The sequence below is a fragment of the Phocoena phocoena genome, chromosome 10 (genome assembly GCF_963924675.1).
Source record: "Phocoena phocoena chromosome 10, mPhoPho1.1, whole genome shotgun sequence".
Taxonomy (NCBI): Eukaryota; Metazoa; Chordata; class Mammalia; order Artiodactyla; family Phocoenidae; genus Phocoena; species Phocoena phocoena.
Window position 1 is genome coordinate 3,873,006 of NC_089228.1, and position 14,507 is coordinate 3,887,512.

At 53.1% G+C, this 14,507-nt stretch overlaps 1 protein-coding gene across 2 annotated transcripts in view; it reads left to right on the plus strand.

Moving 5' to 3' along the window:
* Positions 1 to 14,507, plus strand: part of FGD5 (FYVE, RhoGEF and PH domain containing 5) — a 106,149-nt gene that overhangs the window by 46,553 nt on the left and 45,089 nt on the right. For both annotated transcript variants that reach the window (XM_065885439.1, XM_065885440.1), the window contains exons 3-4: positions 10,082 to 10,140; positions 10,253 to 10,283. In XM_065885439.1, coding sequence (XP_065741511.1) covers positions 10,082 to 10,140; positions 10,253 to 10,283 — 90 coding nt within the window. The remainder of the gene's footprint in view (positions 1 to 10,081; positions 10,141 to 10,252; positions 10,284 to 14,507) is intronic.

Sequence of the window (14,507 nt, forward strand, 5' to 3'; positions counted from 1 at the left end):
AGGCAGGGCGGGAGGTGGGAATGAGCCTATACAGCCGAGGTCAGCGTTGGGGCAGCAGAGAAGGGGGTGGGCTGGACGGGTTCTGCAGGACTTGGCTCCACCCACAGACGTGTTCCTCCCTGCTGTCCTGCCCCCCTTGCTGCAGTCATTTGCCCTGCACACTGTCCACCTCAGATCCCAAGCCCCCGCTCTGGTGGTCTCCCTTCCCGAGGAGCTGCCTCGGCTTCTCTGGCTCCGTTCTCTCCTTGTTCTCTCCCTACTCCCCTGACCATCCTCTCTGCCCACGCCTCCATGTGAGGCGTTGACGTCCCAGGGCCTGGGTTCCTCCAACCCCGCTGTCCTCCTGTGTCCTCTGCTTAGGCAGCCCCTTCCGGGCCAGCGGCCAGCCCTTCTCAGGTGTGTTCCCAGAGCCGACCTTCTGCCCCACCGCTCCCTGCGACCCTGCACTCCATCTGCGGACTGCTTTTTGGGGCCCTTCTTGGAAGCCCTGCAGACACCTCAAACCCAACAGATCCCAAGCTGAACTCGCCATTTTCCCATGCCCCCCACCACCCGCCCGCCTGCTTCTCCACTTGAGTTTGCTATTCTGGCGGTTGGCACCAGATTTGAAAGATTTTAAACCCCTGGCATTTCATCTTCTGTTGCCATGTCCTAATTATGGATCAAATGAAATTCAGCCTCGAAGGCTACAGAACGAGTCAGTCTGTTCTGTAAACCCACCCCAGGGCCTTTGCACTTGCACTTGCTTCCACTCTAGATGCTCTTCCTACCCTTTGCACTGCTGGCTGCAGGTCGCAGATGAGATGTCACCTCCTCAAAGAGGCCTCCCCTGCCCACCCTGCTCGTTCCTGTCATTTCCTTCCTCATGCTTATCCCGAGCTGTGATTGTGTTCTTTATTTTTCTGCTTACTTGCATATTGTTTGCCTTCCCCTTTCAGAGTAGCTCCAGGAAGGCAGAGACCATGATTGTCCTATTCACAGTTACGTCCCTGCTGCCTGGCACATAAAATAGTATTGAGTAAATATCCTCCAAAAAACGAATAAGTACGTGAATGCATTAGACTCAGTTCCTGCGTTTAAGTAAGGAAAACAAACTTCGATGAACAACAGTTTAATAAACAAAAACACTCGTTTGGTCCTGTACAATTTACAGTGCACAGCGAGGGACGGAGTGGGGAACCAAGCCTGCCTGTCACCAGCCCCACAGCAGCCATGCAGAGGGCACAGCAGTTCAGCAGAGTAGCGCAGAGACATTTTCAGGCAGTGTTGAGTGGAGGAGGACGAGGGTGCAGACTCTCGGAACCCAAAGGGGAAGGGAGAGAACAGGAGCTCAGAGGTCCGGGAGGCATCCTGGGTACCCGCCTGTCTCACACCCCTTTTTCAGGGCCCTGGAGGGCTTGAGGCTGTCAGGAGCCAAGAAGCTGGGGATGGGGGCCGTTGGGATACCCTGGTCCCGTGAGAGCTTATTCTGTGGCTGGTTTTCCTCTCTGCCAAGTCTCAGATGTGCCCCCCCCTTTTAAAAAATTAATTACTTTATTTATTTTTGGCTGTGTTGGGTCTTCATTTCTGTGCTAGGGCTCTCTCTAGTTGCGGCAAGCGGGGGCCACTCTTCATCGCGGTGCGCGGGCCTCCCACTATCGCGGCCTCTCTTGTTGCGGAGCACAGGCTCCAGACGCGCAGGCTTCAGTAATTGTGGCGCACGGGCCTAGTTGCTCCGCGGCATATGGGATCTTTCCGGACCAGGGCTCAAACCCGTGTCCCCTGCATCGGCAGGCAGATTCTCAACCACTGCGCCACCAGGGAAGCCCTCAAACGTGCCCCTTTGACCAGTTTAGAATTCGGGCCACAGGGTCACACTCGCCCTCACTTTCTCCTTCCCAGCTTCGTGATAGTCGCTCTCTGTGCCTGGTCTACAGCCCTGCTGCTGGGAGTTGGACATGTGGACCAGCAGCACCCCAGGCCCCCCTACATTTGTCCAATCAGGATCTGCATGTTTACAAGATTCCCCCCGCGGTGGCTCCTATGCTCACTCAGGTTTGAACTCTGGTCTGTGGGTCAGCCGTCCAGTCTGTATGGAGCACCCACGGTGCCCCCAGCTCTCTGGGGTGCCTGACCGTGGGGACTTACTGTCAGGCTGGAGACTGAGAAAGCTCCTTATGTGATAATCTCTAAACTTTACATTTTATACACTTTTATGAGGGTTACGTCTGACAGATTTTTACAAGACAAAGGCTGCTCGTGAGATGGAACAATTATGGGGCAGCCATGGCGGCCTCAGCTTTGTGACCTAAACCCTGAGCAGTGTGACTATCCCAAGTCTTAAAAGTCAGGACACAATCAGGGAGGCTTCCAGGAGGAGGTGAGACATAAGTGCTCTGTGAAGGAGAGTAGGATGCGGCTAAGTAGAAAGGAGAGAGAGGGTACATGGGAGGCCAAAGCAGGCAGCACGAAGGCATGCAGCCGAGTCACTGACTGGCTTCTTGACTTGTGGCTGGTCCTCTCCCGAACTGAAGTGAGATGCTGAGGACAGGAAGGCTGTGTCTCGTACGAGCCGTGTGCTGGCCTGTTCAGTGAGAGCTGGCCCAGTCACAGTTACCGCCACACTCAGGCTCCTATAAGCTGAGAGAGCTGACAGAGGCATTTAGAGGTCACTTCATTTTATTTTTTTATTGTGGTAAGAACACTTAACATGAAATCTACCCTCTCAATGTCCATCGAGGGATGGATGGATAAACAAAGTGTGGTCTCCACATACAATGGAATGTTATTCAGCCTTTAAAAGGGAGGAAATCCTGTCACATGGTACAACATGGACAAACCTGGAGGACATGGTGCTCAGTGAAGCAAGGGAGTCACAGAAAGCCAAATACTGCCTGATGCCACTTACAGGAGAGATCTAAGACAGTCAGAGTCATAGAAGCAGAGAGTAGCATGGTGGTTGCCAGGGGCCAGGGGCAGAGGGAATTGGGTGTGGAGTCTGTGATGCACGAGATCCCTTCGTCTCACGGGAGGGAAGACTGCAGCTCCTGGAGAGGCCGCTGCTCGCTCGTGGCTGTTTGGCACGTTGGCGGCAGAGTCAGGAGTAGGCGCCAGGTCTCCTGATGCCTCATGCGGGGTGTTCCAAGATAGCGTGCTGTCCTCTGTTACAAACTGCATCCGGAACCAAAGATTCTTTGCAACTGAAAGTTTTCTAGAGTATCTGGGCCAAGCCCAGACTCACACCAGCCTGTGCTCAGGAACTAGAATAAGGCTGGATGTCAGCAGGAAGCGAAGCCTACCACTTGGTCCTGGGGGAGGAGGGGAGGAGGGGCTGTGTTTGGTCCCTCCTTCTTCCCCCCTTGTCCTGCAGGTGTTGCCTCTCCTTTGCCCTCCTCATCCCTCCTCTGCCACCTGTGGGAACAGAGGCAACAGCTGGGATGAAAGATGAGCCGTCTCTCCCTGAGCACCTGTCTGAATTTTCGAGTGGCCGCTGAAGGCTGTGCTGGGAGCCCCGGTCTGCATTCCAAGGGGGAGGTGGCCACTGTCCGTGCAGGTGGTGCCCCGAGGGGCCTTGGAGACAAGCGTTCTCCTGGGGTCCCTGCCACCCCGTGAGTGTGGCTCCCTGAGCACGTTCCCGGCTCCAGCTGTGGCCTCGGGAGATCCCAGCAAGGCCCCTCGCTGGGACCCTCAAAGTAACAAGAGCTCATTAGGAATATTTCCCCAGACGGCAGCCCCTTCCCTCTTTGCGGATGTGCCCCTCCGCCCCGCCCACGGGATGTGCGGGTGGCAGACGTGGAGCATCGGGGGCCTGCCTTGGTGCTCTGCCTCACTGGGGTGAAGCGTGTAACCTAGAAACACTTACTCGATCACAGAGAAGTTCTGGACACAGGCATCTGTGTGAGCCAAAAAGCCCCGAGGAATGCAGGTACGGTGCCTGGAAAGGGTCTTTAGGTGGAGTCACAGGTGCAGGGTAGGACTTATTTGTGCCTCAGTTTCCCCATCTGTGAAATGGAGGTAATAATAATAGTTCCTCATAGTTTTGGGGGAAGATTCAGTGAGGTAATTCATGTAAAAAGCTCAGAGCCATATTTAGCACATGCTAAGTGGTCAAGGAACACTAGCTGTTATATTATTAAGTACGTATTGTTATTATCCCTCTTTGACCGATGGGGCCCAGAGAAGAGAAGTAACTTGTCCAAGGGCATAGGTTTAGGAAGCGCTGAAGCCCAGGACTTGAACCCAGGTCTTCTGACCCCAGAGCGCAGGTCTCAGCATCAAGCTGGACGACAAGTTCTTTCTGTAAGTCCTGGGGAGCCACTTGGGACTGCAAGTGACAGCAGAAGGCAGTTCCCACGACCTTGTGTGGATTGCAGTAGGTTCAAGGCTGCAGCTCTCGTGAGCTAAGAGGGGAGTTCAGCTGAGGGTGGAGGGGAGCTCGGGAGCTTAGGTCCCCACCACCTCAGAGCAGGGCAGTTCTGAGTGGGGACAAGGCCCAGGTGGGTGGAGCAGACGTAGAAGTAGGTGAAAGTCGTCTGAGAGGGAAGGGAGCCTCAAGGAGGTGAGAGGCTGAGGGTTACGGCGTGGAGGGTGGAGTTCCCAGGTGACCACAGGCCGGGGTACAGGTGTGAACTAGGGAGGGGGCACTGAGCCAGGCACCAAGATGTCAGGACATGGGGCTTGGCCCGGAGCTGGCAGAGATGAGGGTGAAAGGAAAGAGGCAGCTGTTTAAAGGCAGAGCAGGTATCAACCCAGGAGGCCTGCAAGCAGGGAGAGAGGTGACAAAACAGGAGCTTTGGAGGTGGTTTCTTCCTCTTCTACAGGACAGGACGCTGTGGAGAGATGGTGTGACCCCTGGGAGCACATAGGGCCATGCTGAGGGCCAGGCCATACAGCCTGGGGCTCATCACCCTACTTCTCACAGTAACCGTAACGGTGATTGTTATTACGATACAGTGGCAGTGATGCCTCCTCTTCGGATCTTCACTGAGAATGAAGAGCTTTTCCGTCCACAATCCTACGTAATCAGGGTGACAGCCTCTAAAACAGTGGTTCTCAAAACCTTTTGGTCTGAGACCCCTCTAACCTCATAAAAATGATTGAAGACCCCTAAGAATTTTTATTTCTATAAGTTATATCTATCCATAGTTACCACGTGAGAAGGTAACGCTGAGAAAAACTTAAAACATCTATCTTTTAATTCATTTAAAAATAACAATAGACCATTATATGTTAACATAGATAGCACTTATTATGAAAAATAGTTGTCTTGCAAAATATTTAGCGACAAGAGTGACCAGGTTTCACATTTTTGCAAACAGTGTTAACTTCCGGCTTCATAGGGGACGCCTGGATTCTTCTCGGGTTCCGTCTGTTGAAAATGCTGTTTTGGTCAAGTTTAGTGAAAATCCAGGCTCACACAGATAACGTAGTTGGGAAGGGGAGGCAGAACCCTGGGGCTTCTCAGAGCAGACTTGGGGAACCGCTGTTCTAGAAGGGGCCTAGGAACCCCCGTCTTATAGCTGGAGAAACTGAGTCCCAGGCAGAGGACCAGGACTCCCAACTCTTTCTGGGGTCTGTTCAGCCAGGGGGGTCCCTAAGGGAAGACTGTTCCTCCCGCCCTGCGCTGCTCCCAGAATAGCCAGCACTGAGCCGGCAGGTTTGCCTGGGGCCTGGGGAGGAAGTGCGGCTGGGCGGCCCAGGGGAACAGGGGAGATAAGCCGCTTGGGCTTGGACCTCGGACAGAAGGGCGGCTACCTGATGTAACCCTCACAGCGCCAGCCTGAGAAACGCGATAGCGTGGGCCCAGCCCCCACACGCCGGGGAGGAACCCTGTTCCCAGAAGTCTGTCCCTGGACACTGCCGTCAACCGCGGAGTTCATTTCCTGGTTAAACAAACATCTATATTAAATGGCCCGGCTGGGCAACGCCCAGGAGCAGCTTCTGAGGAGAGCCCCAGGCACATGGCCCGCCAGGCCTTCTTCTCTGGCTGGCGAAGACACATCCATCATCAGCAGAGTCACTAAAGCGGGACGGCCTGTGCATCCTGCCCAGAGTCTGCCCGTCTGGCTGGAGGGCCTGGGAGGGACGTGCAGAGTGGCCCGTGCACAGAAGTCCCTCCCGACAGCTTCAAGATTGTGACAGTGGTAATGAGGACAACTCCAGAAGTTCGGAGGGGTGGGGCGGGGACACTCCATCCATCATCTCATCATCTGGTCCTTGCAGTGGGGGAACACTGACCCCATCTTCCCGATGAGAAGACAGGCGTCGGAGGAGGGCTTGCACTCGGTCAGATAGGTGCTCGTGGCCTGGCTGGGGTGTGGATCCGGGCGTCCTTGCTTCCGGCACCGCTCCCGTTGCAGTGTGCCGTGGCGGGTGCTGCTCTGCGGGCTGGGAATCAGAAAGGGCTGTGGCGGGAGGACTAGCCTGGGCGCCCTGGAGTGCTGGACTCCTGCTGCCTCCTTCACAGTGAAGGTGAAGAGCAGTAGGTGTCTCCCAGCTTGAAAGCCCACCTCCTCCAATGAGCAGAGACACGATTTACTGAGCACTTGCCGAGTGCCAGGCACGCTGCCAGGTGCTTCAAGGTTGGAGCTGACGACGTGGCTTTGAATCTTGGCTCTGCCACTTACTAGCAGTGACTCTGGGCCAAGGGTAGAACTTACTTGTTGCTCAGTTTCCTCGTCTGTAAAATGGAGATCATAATAATAGCATCTACCTCCTAGGTTGTTGGGAAGATTCAGTGAGATAATACATGTGAAAATCCTAGAGCCATACTTAGCACAAACTAAGTGTTCAATAAATGCTAGCTTGTATATTATTAGGTAGGTATTATTGTTATTATCATCATCATCCATGTTTTACAGAGGGAGCTCAGAAGAGAAGTAACTTGTCCAAGGGCATAAGCGTAGGAAGGGGTGGAGCCCAGGACTTGAACCCAGGCCTTCCGACCCCAGAGCACAGGTCTCAGCATCAAGCTGGATGACAAACGAGAGTTGACTCACAGGCTCCGGAAGATTGGACGTCATCTTGATTCTCGTCTTCATCTTACAGGGCCAATCTCCTGACCCCAGTCCTTTCTCTACAAAGTAATTCTCTTTACGGGAGCTTGACCACAGGGTTTTCTTAACTGTTGAGGCCTGTCCTGGCAGAATACGTTTCCGTTGTGAGGGTTTTGTTTACGAAGTCTTTTTGCGTGTGGGACTCTGCAGGAGCCCCTGCTTGGGAAGTGAGCTGCTCTTGCCTACAGAGCCCCACGCTAGCCCTGTGGATGCACAAGGCAGACCGGGAGTCGGGATGCGGTACCCATGGGAGGGCGAGAGGCCAGGTGAGGCTGGAGGCCTCTGCAGGCCTCACAAGTTTCCTTCCTGCTCTGTGGATGGTGTAACAGCATCACCCACCATAGAGGTGGCAGTGAGAGGCAGGAGGAAGACTGACCGTAGGCCCAAGTTTTGCTGAATTTGGGTGGCCTTGGAGAGACTGAAATCTCCAAAATACTGTGCTCTTAGCCAAGAAGCTATTAGGGACACACCAGCTAGGGAAGGGAACTCGTTTATTGAGCACCTACTATGTGCTGGGCACTGTATCTCAATTCCATCCGTTTATTCAAACGTCTCTTGAACATCTCCCGTGTACAAGGGTAACATTAGGTCGTGTGACTGCTATAAAGAAAAGCACAGCAAGAAACAGGGTTCGAGCAGAGGTTCTCACTCGAGGTGAGCTCTTGCCCCCCAGGGGACATTTGGCAATGTCTGGAGACACATTCAGTTGTCACAACTTGGAGTGGGTCTAGAGCTGTCATCCAGCAGGTAGAGGCCATAGATGCTGTTAACAGTCGTGCAGCACGTGGGACAGCCCTTGCAGCGAAAGCTGTGTGGCCCAAAATGTCAGTGGTGCCAAGGCTGAGAACCCCGGAGTAAGACTGACTCTGGGAGTTCTCTGGGTCGGGTGGTCATGGATGGCCACATTGAGGATGTGACTTTTGAGCAGAGACCTGAAAAAGTCAGAAAGTAAGAATGAGAAGAAGGGGCTTCCCTGCTGGCGCAGGGGTTGAGAGTCCGCCTGCGGATGCAGGGGACGTGGGTTCGTGCCCTGGTCCGGGAAGATCCCACATGCCACGGAGCGGCTGGGCCCGTGAGCCATGGCTGCTGAGCCTGTGAGTCCGGAGCCTGTGCTCCGCAACGGGAGAGGCCACGGCAGTGAGAGCCCCGCGTACCGCAAAAAAAAAAAAAAAAAAAAAAAAAGAATGAGAAGAAGATCTGGGCAAGGGCATCACAGGCAGAGGGAACAGCAAATGCAAAGCCCGAGTTGAGTGCATCATCCCAAACAGCGGTGTGTGAGACCGGGTTGGTCATTCTCCATGTATTTCAGGTGAAAAAGCTGAGGCTCAGAGGTCATGGTTTGCCAGCCGTGCCACAATTACACGATGCTGGAGCCAGGATTGGTACTTAGGTGTGCTTGATTCCACGGTCCATTTGCTTTCCTCTGCCTCAACTGCTATCAGAGGAGTGGCTCAGCCTCTACTCTGCAGTTGAGGCCTTTCCCTGCTTGAGCCTGTAGATTATTTGTTCTTATTCCATCCCTGGGCACCTGGTTCTGTTCCTCAGGGTACAAAAAGCACAAGCATAATGATAGCGGTTAGCTGGTAGTGTTTACTGTGTGCCAGACACTGTTCCAAGTGTGAGATGCAGATATGGATACAGATACAGAGAGGTCTCTATCTGTATATATACACACTCATTTAATCTTCACAATATGCGTGTGTGTGAGATACCATTATACTGCTGTGCCCATTTTACAGGTAAGGAGATTGAGGTACAGAAAGGTTGAGTGACTTGTTTAACTAGTACAAGGGAGAAGCAGGATTTGAGCCCAGACTGCCTGGTTCCGGAGTCCGTGCTCTTAGCCACAGCCCCGTGCAGCTGCTCCCTCGACAGGCAGTGCGTTTCTGGCCACTGGAGTAGATCATTGCATCTCAAGTTTAATAACACACAGGTTCAGCAGAGAACGGCCTTCAGAGGTCACTCTACTCACACCTGGGAAGCTAAGGCCCGACCTCGGAAAGTGACTTCTGCAGGGTTGCACGGGAAGGTGGCAGGAGACCAGAAACCAGGAGCCATGCGTCCCGTCAGTGCCCTCTTCTCCGCGGCGGCCACCCCGTCCAGCCTCACCTGCACAGGCCCAGTGTCTTTCCCCATCTGTCCTGTCACTGCCCCATAGTGTCTCTGCTCTTCCGGATACACCGCGGTGTGTCTGATATCCGGCAGGTTTGGGGCCACAAGGGTTGCTCGTGGCAGAAGGCCCGGGCCTCTGCCTCGGCCCCCACTCATCCTTCCTGTTTATAGACAAAATCTCAGTTATTGTCGAATCTCACAGGTGCGGAGGCTGGGGTTCAGGTGGGTTAAATGGCTCACCTTCTGAGGTTAGCCAGGAGAGTCAGTGCTTCCCAAGTGGTATGAACATTCGTTCATTCATTCATTCACTCATTCATTCTTTCAGTAACAAAAGAGGACCAACCCCAGGCTGGGCACTGTCCTGCAGAGGTGCACTTCCCGGTGCCTGCCTGCAGGGGGAGATGTAATCGGTGTCCTGAGAGGGGGCTGCCCAGAAAGGACACCTAATCCAGCTGTTCAGGGAGGGGATCAGGAGTGCTCCTCGGAGGAAGTGATGGACATCATGGCTAAGTCTCCAAGGATAACTGGGAGGTGGCCAGGCAGAGAAAGGAAGAGTACACTGAGGTGACAGCATGTAAAAAAGCAAGAAGAGAGAGCTCGCTTGGCACAGAGAACCGCAGGTTGTTCAAAACCTGCCGGGCTGTGGGCAGAGTCTGCGTGGGTGTGAGGGCGGCCGAGCATGCAGGCCGCAGCAGGCACTGGCCTGAGCACTCGATGCTGTTAATGTCCACATTACAGATGAGGCAGCCGGGGTGCGGCGAGGCTGAAGATCACACAGGTAGTGAGTGCCGGGGTGGCCTGAGAAGCCTGTGGAATTCACCTCCGGCAGTGTGACGGTCCTTCTATAAACCTGACTGATGCTTGTGGAGCTGGGATTCCCCTTCTGCTGCCCCCATGGGTACCGTCCCTCCTGATGGCTCTGTTTCCTCCCACAGGTGGATGGACAGTCCAGAGCCCACGTCATAGCACAGGAACTGCTGTCTTCAGAGAAAGCGTGAGTCCCCAAGCAGCTGCCTGTGGCCTTGAGCTTGTTAACAGAACATCACCCCTCCCCGGCTTCTACAGAATGAGAATTAATGCACACTCAAACCTCTTTCCCCCTGCAGATACGTGGAGATGCTCCAGCACCTACATCTGGTGAGTTAATCACTTTAATTGTCCAAAACGAATCGCCCTTTTACAAGGCTGTGATATAAGGGGCAGAAAAGCAATGAGGAGACAGAGGTGCTTTCCACAAGCAGAGGCACCTGTTCACCGAAACTTTTCAGGGAAGTCTGTCTCCTGCTTCGTGTGCTTCAGGGGGCGAAGAGCACACTCTTTCCTTGGAGCTACCCTCTGCCTCGGTGGAGGGTACATAGGGGATGTGCTGAGGTTTCTGGAAGGATGTTTGCGGTCTCCTCGACCCTCTCATTGAAGAAGACAGAAGGAGGACAGGTGTAGTTCTGGGTCGTAGCTGTGTGTGTGCAAGTTCAGGTGTGTGGGGTGGGGACATGCATGTGCGTGTGTGTGTGTACAGGTGTGTGCGCTCATTGTATGTTTAGGTCTATGTGGAGAAGGTGATGTGTTTGCACAAGGACCAGGCAGCTGGGGTATCAAGAGGCTTTCTAAGTCACCTTGGTATTGGGACAGTAACACCTGAGCCGGTGGGGTCAGGGGAATCCTCTGGATTTTCAGAGGAAAAGAGGCCAGACTGGGGACTGCCTGGATTTCTGGCACTGCCACCCTTCACAACCTGCCAGACTGCCTGGAAGGTCTCCCTGTGCAGTCAGTTCAATTCAGTTCAGTGAATGTCTTTTGGACACTTGCTGTGTGACAAGAGCTGGGGATGTAAAGTCGGATCAGACAGGTCCCTTCTGCAGGGGCAATCTGGCCAGCGAAGGAGACAGATTGGTGAATGAGTAATTATCCAGAGCAAAAGGGAGTGACTGACAACCTCAGGGAATCTAGGCAGGCTTCCCGGAGGGGGTGACTTTGGGGCTGAGTCATAAGGAAGGGCAAGGGAAGAGGGTGCAGCAAAGATGTGGGAAGTGAGGGCATCTGTCCCATAAAGGCCCTCGTGACCGCTCCCTGCTCGGCTGGGCTCTCTAAGCCATCTGCAGTCTCCTCGTAGGCTGGCACCTGGTCCCGTGCTGCTTTGATTCGTCTTTGTGTCTTTCCAAGAATGTCAGAGCTGGGAATGTCCATCCTGAGCGTTTTGTCGGTGGTGATGCAAAGGCCAGTGCCCCTCCGTGGCTGAGCCAGGAGGAAGCCCCAGGTCTCCTGACTCCTGCTGCGCTGCCGTCCTGTGTTAGTCACGTGTCCCCTCCGCCTTTGGAGCTCTTCGGGGCAGGGGCCTTCCTGCCGGCAGCGGAGCACCAGCACCAAGCCAGGTCCCTCTCGGTGACATCACCCTGGTGTCGTGTTGCCATGTGAACAGAGGCACCCAGGTCCCCGGGAGGGGGGGGATAGATCACTGCTCTGGCCCTGCACTCCCAGCCCCTCGTTTTTGCCCTTCAGGCTGAGAACTTTGTGTGGGTGATTAAACCCAAAAGCCCTCAGGTGTGAAGCGCGGCGGCCCCAGCACGGCAGGAAGCATCACTCTCCCTTTTGTAATGCTTCTCCCTTGCTTCTGAGCTGGCAGCTTGACAGAGGGGCTGCGCCTTTTTGTTTTATGACTTTGTTAAGAGGGTTCTAACTGGGAAACTTCCATCTCTGTTTGCACTGCTTCCTGCCAGTTGGAAAGATGCTGAAGCCGCTGGTAATCCATAATAATATCCTGAGGAGGGGAAAAAAAGAGCACATAAAAAAAATCACAATTCAGAAGCTAGTTGTGGGAAATTGTGGCCTGGAGCTACATTGTGATGTTAGTGCTTATGGGGATAGAAGTGGCAGAAATGCCCCAATGTGACTCCAAGTCCTAGCCAGGGACACTAGTCCAAAGGAGAGCACAGACTGTGGGACGTTCTCCACCACTCCCCTCCCTGGGTCTGTGTCTGATTGCTAAGGTTGGCAGGTACTCTCAGAATTTCTCTGTGGAGATCCGCTGCTTTTGAAATTCCAAGGCTGCCCGGTGGTGGGAAGGGCCCAACTGTGCATTTCCCACCTCCCCAGCTAGAACAGTCCTCGACTCCATCGTGCTTTTGTTGAGAGGGCGACAGGGATAGCCTCTGGCCTTCTGTGTTAGGGATTCAACTTCGTGTTTGTCGAATGATAGATAGCGCTACCTCAGGGATTCATAAAATTTCTGGTCATCCAGAAGTGCATTCTCATGGCCAAGATCTTGTTTTTCTACAGCCTATTAACTAAGAATGGATTTTACATATTTTAAACACTTGTGAAAAAACAGGCAAAGAAGAGTATATGACTGAGACCATATGTGGCTCACAAAGCCTGAAATACTTATCATGTCTTTACAGGAAATTTTGCTGACTTCTGGTTTAAAGACTTGCTCTATCCTTCCTTGAACCCAGTCATAAATGTATTCATCCACCTGCCCACCTGTGTGTATGATCAATCTCTCATCCACTCATCTAGCCAGGCTTTCACCCACTCATCTGTCCTTCCATCTGTCCATGCACCTAATGATATGTCCAGCCAGCCAACCAGTCATTCATCAGACTCCCTGTCCACCCATTCATCCATTTGTCCGTTCATCCATCCATCCATCCATCCATCCATCCATCCATCCATCTATCTGACTTACCTGTTCCTTCTGGACAGAACATCACAGGATGTTTACAACACCGTAGACACTGAGATAGGCCTTGGATCCCCAAAGAGGGAAAAGGCCCCCAACCTGCCCTTGAGTAGGTCTCCTTTTTCTGTTGAGGGAGAGGTTGGAGGTGGGGAGGAGAACTATATATGTGAACAGTTGTGCTACTCTGTGGTAAGTATAATTTGTGCAAAAGTCTGCATGAGCATGGGGGGCAGAGAGGCTTATTCCCCTTTGGGGTATCCAGGAAAGTTGGCAGAAGAGGTGCCACTGACATGGACTTTGAGGGAGCCACCAGGCCAAGATGGTAGAGGAGGGCAGGTCATCAGCATAAGAACACTCACAGGCCTGAAGGAACGTGATATGTGTGGAGAACAGGGCACCATCACACGTCGTTAGAACATGGATACGTTTGGAAAGGCAGGTTTCCAAGTGGGTCAAGTGATGGGTCCAAAACCAAGGTTAGGACCAAACTGAGATGTACCTAAAATGCCAAGCTAGAAGGCTCCTGCTTTTCCTTGCATATAATGAGTCATTGGAGATTTTAAACTGGTGTGGCCCCTAGACACCTTTAATTCTCTTGTCTTGTCATCTAAAACAAATCCCTCTCCTAGTGTAACCAAAAGTGCGGTCTGGCTGCTCGCCACTCAAAAGCCAATAAAGAGGCCGCGTTGGTGGAAAGTTTGCTTTATTTTGGATGGTGGCAACTGGGGTGGGCAGTGGCACAGTGCGGACGCCTATCCAAAGGCCGACTCCCCACCACTGACAGTCGTGGGCAAGAGCTTTTATAGACACAGGGAGGGGGCTACACGCAGAAACAGCGCAGTCAGCTCTGACAGTCATCTTGAAATTGGGCTTCAGTGGTCTGACCAGCAGCATCTTGATTGTATTAGGTACAGTTAATCTTCAGTTCCAGGTTCGGTTTGTTTCCATCTCTTTGAGGCCAGTTTTTGGAATTGTGGCAGCTTATGTCATGGCTACAGCCTGGTCATGATGTAGTTCACTTCTTCCACCTGGTGGGCGTTTTAGTATCTATAAGACAGCTCACAGGATATGGCTCAGGATATTATCTATAGCCCTTAAGGAACTAAAGGTCCTTGACTATGTTTAATGACTAAACTATTATTATTTGGTCTCCTTTGACTGTTTTCATTTGTTTCTGCATTTTCTCATTTCTCTGATTAAACTTATTCTTTGGCCAAAATTTTTCCACAGACAAAAGGCAGACTGAGGACGTGGGGTAGGGGGTGGGCAAGGACCATAGGGTCCTGCTCCGTGTCACTAGCAGTTGCAGAAAATTCCTACCATGGGTCCCTCCTTTGGGCCGAAGCATTGTAGGCCTGTGCATAAGCCAGTCTGCTGACTGGGAGAGGTGACTGTGGAAGCTGTCACCATCTGAGACCCCAGGAGGAGGTTCCTCACCCAAGAGGCCCTATGTGATCTGATCCTCATCCACGTCTGCGCCCTTTCCTCTGACCACTTTCTCCTTCCTGCACCCCAGCCTCACTGGCCTTCTTGTTGTCCTTCAGGTGCTACAAACGCAGTCACATTGCATGGGTTTTGCACTTGTCCTTCCCTCCACTGGCATGTCCTGCCCCTGCCCTTCTCACAGCCAAGTTCTTCCTTCTCATTCTGGTCTCAGTTCAAGTGTCACCTTCTCAAAGGTGGTG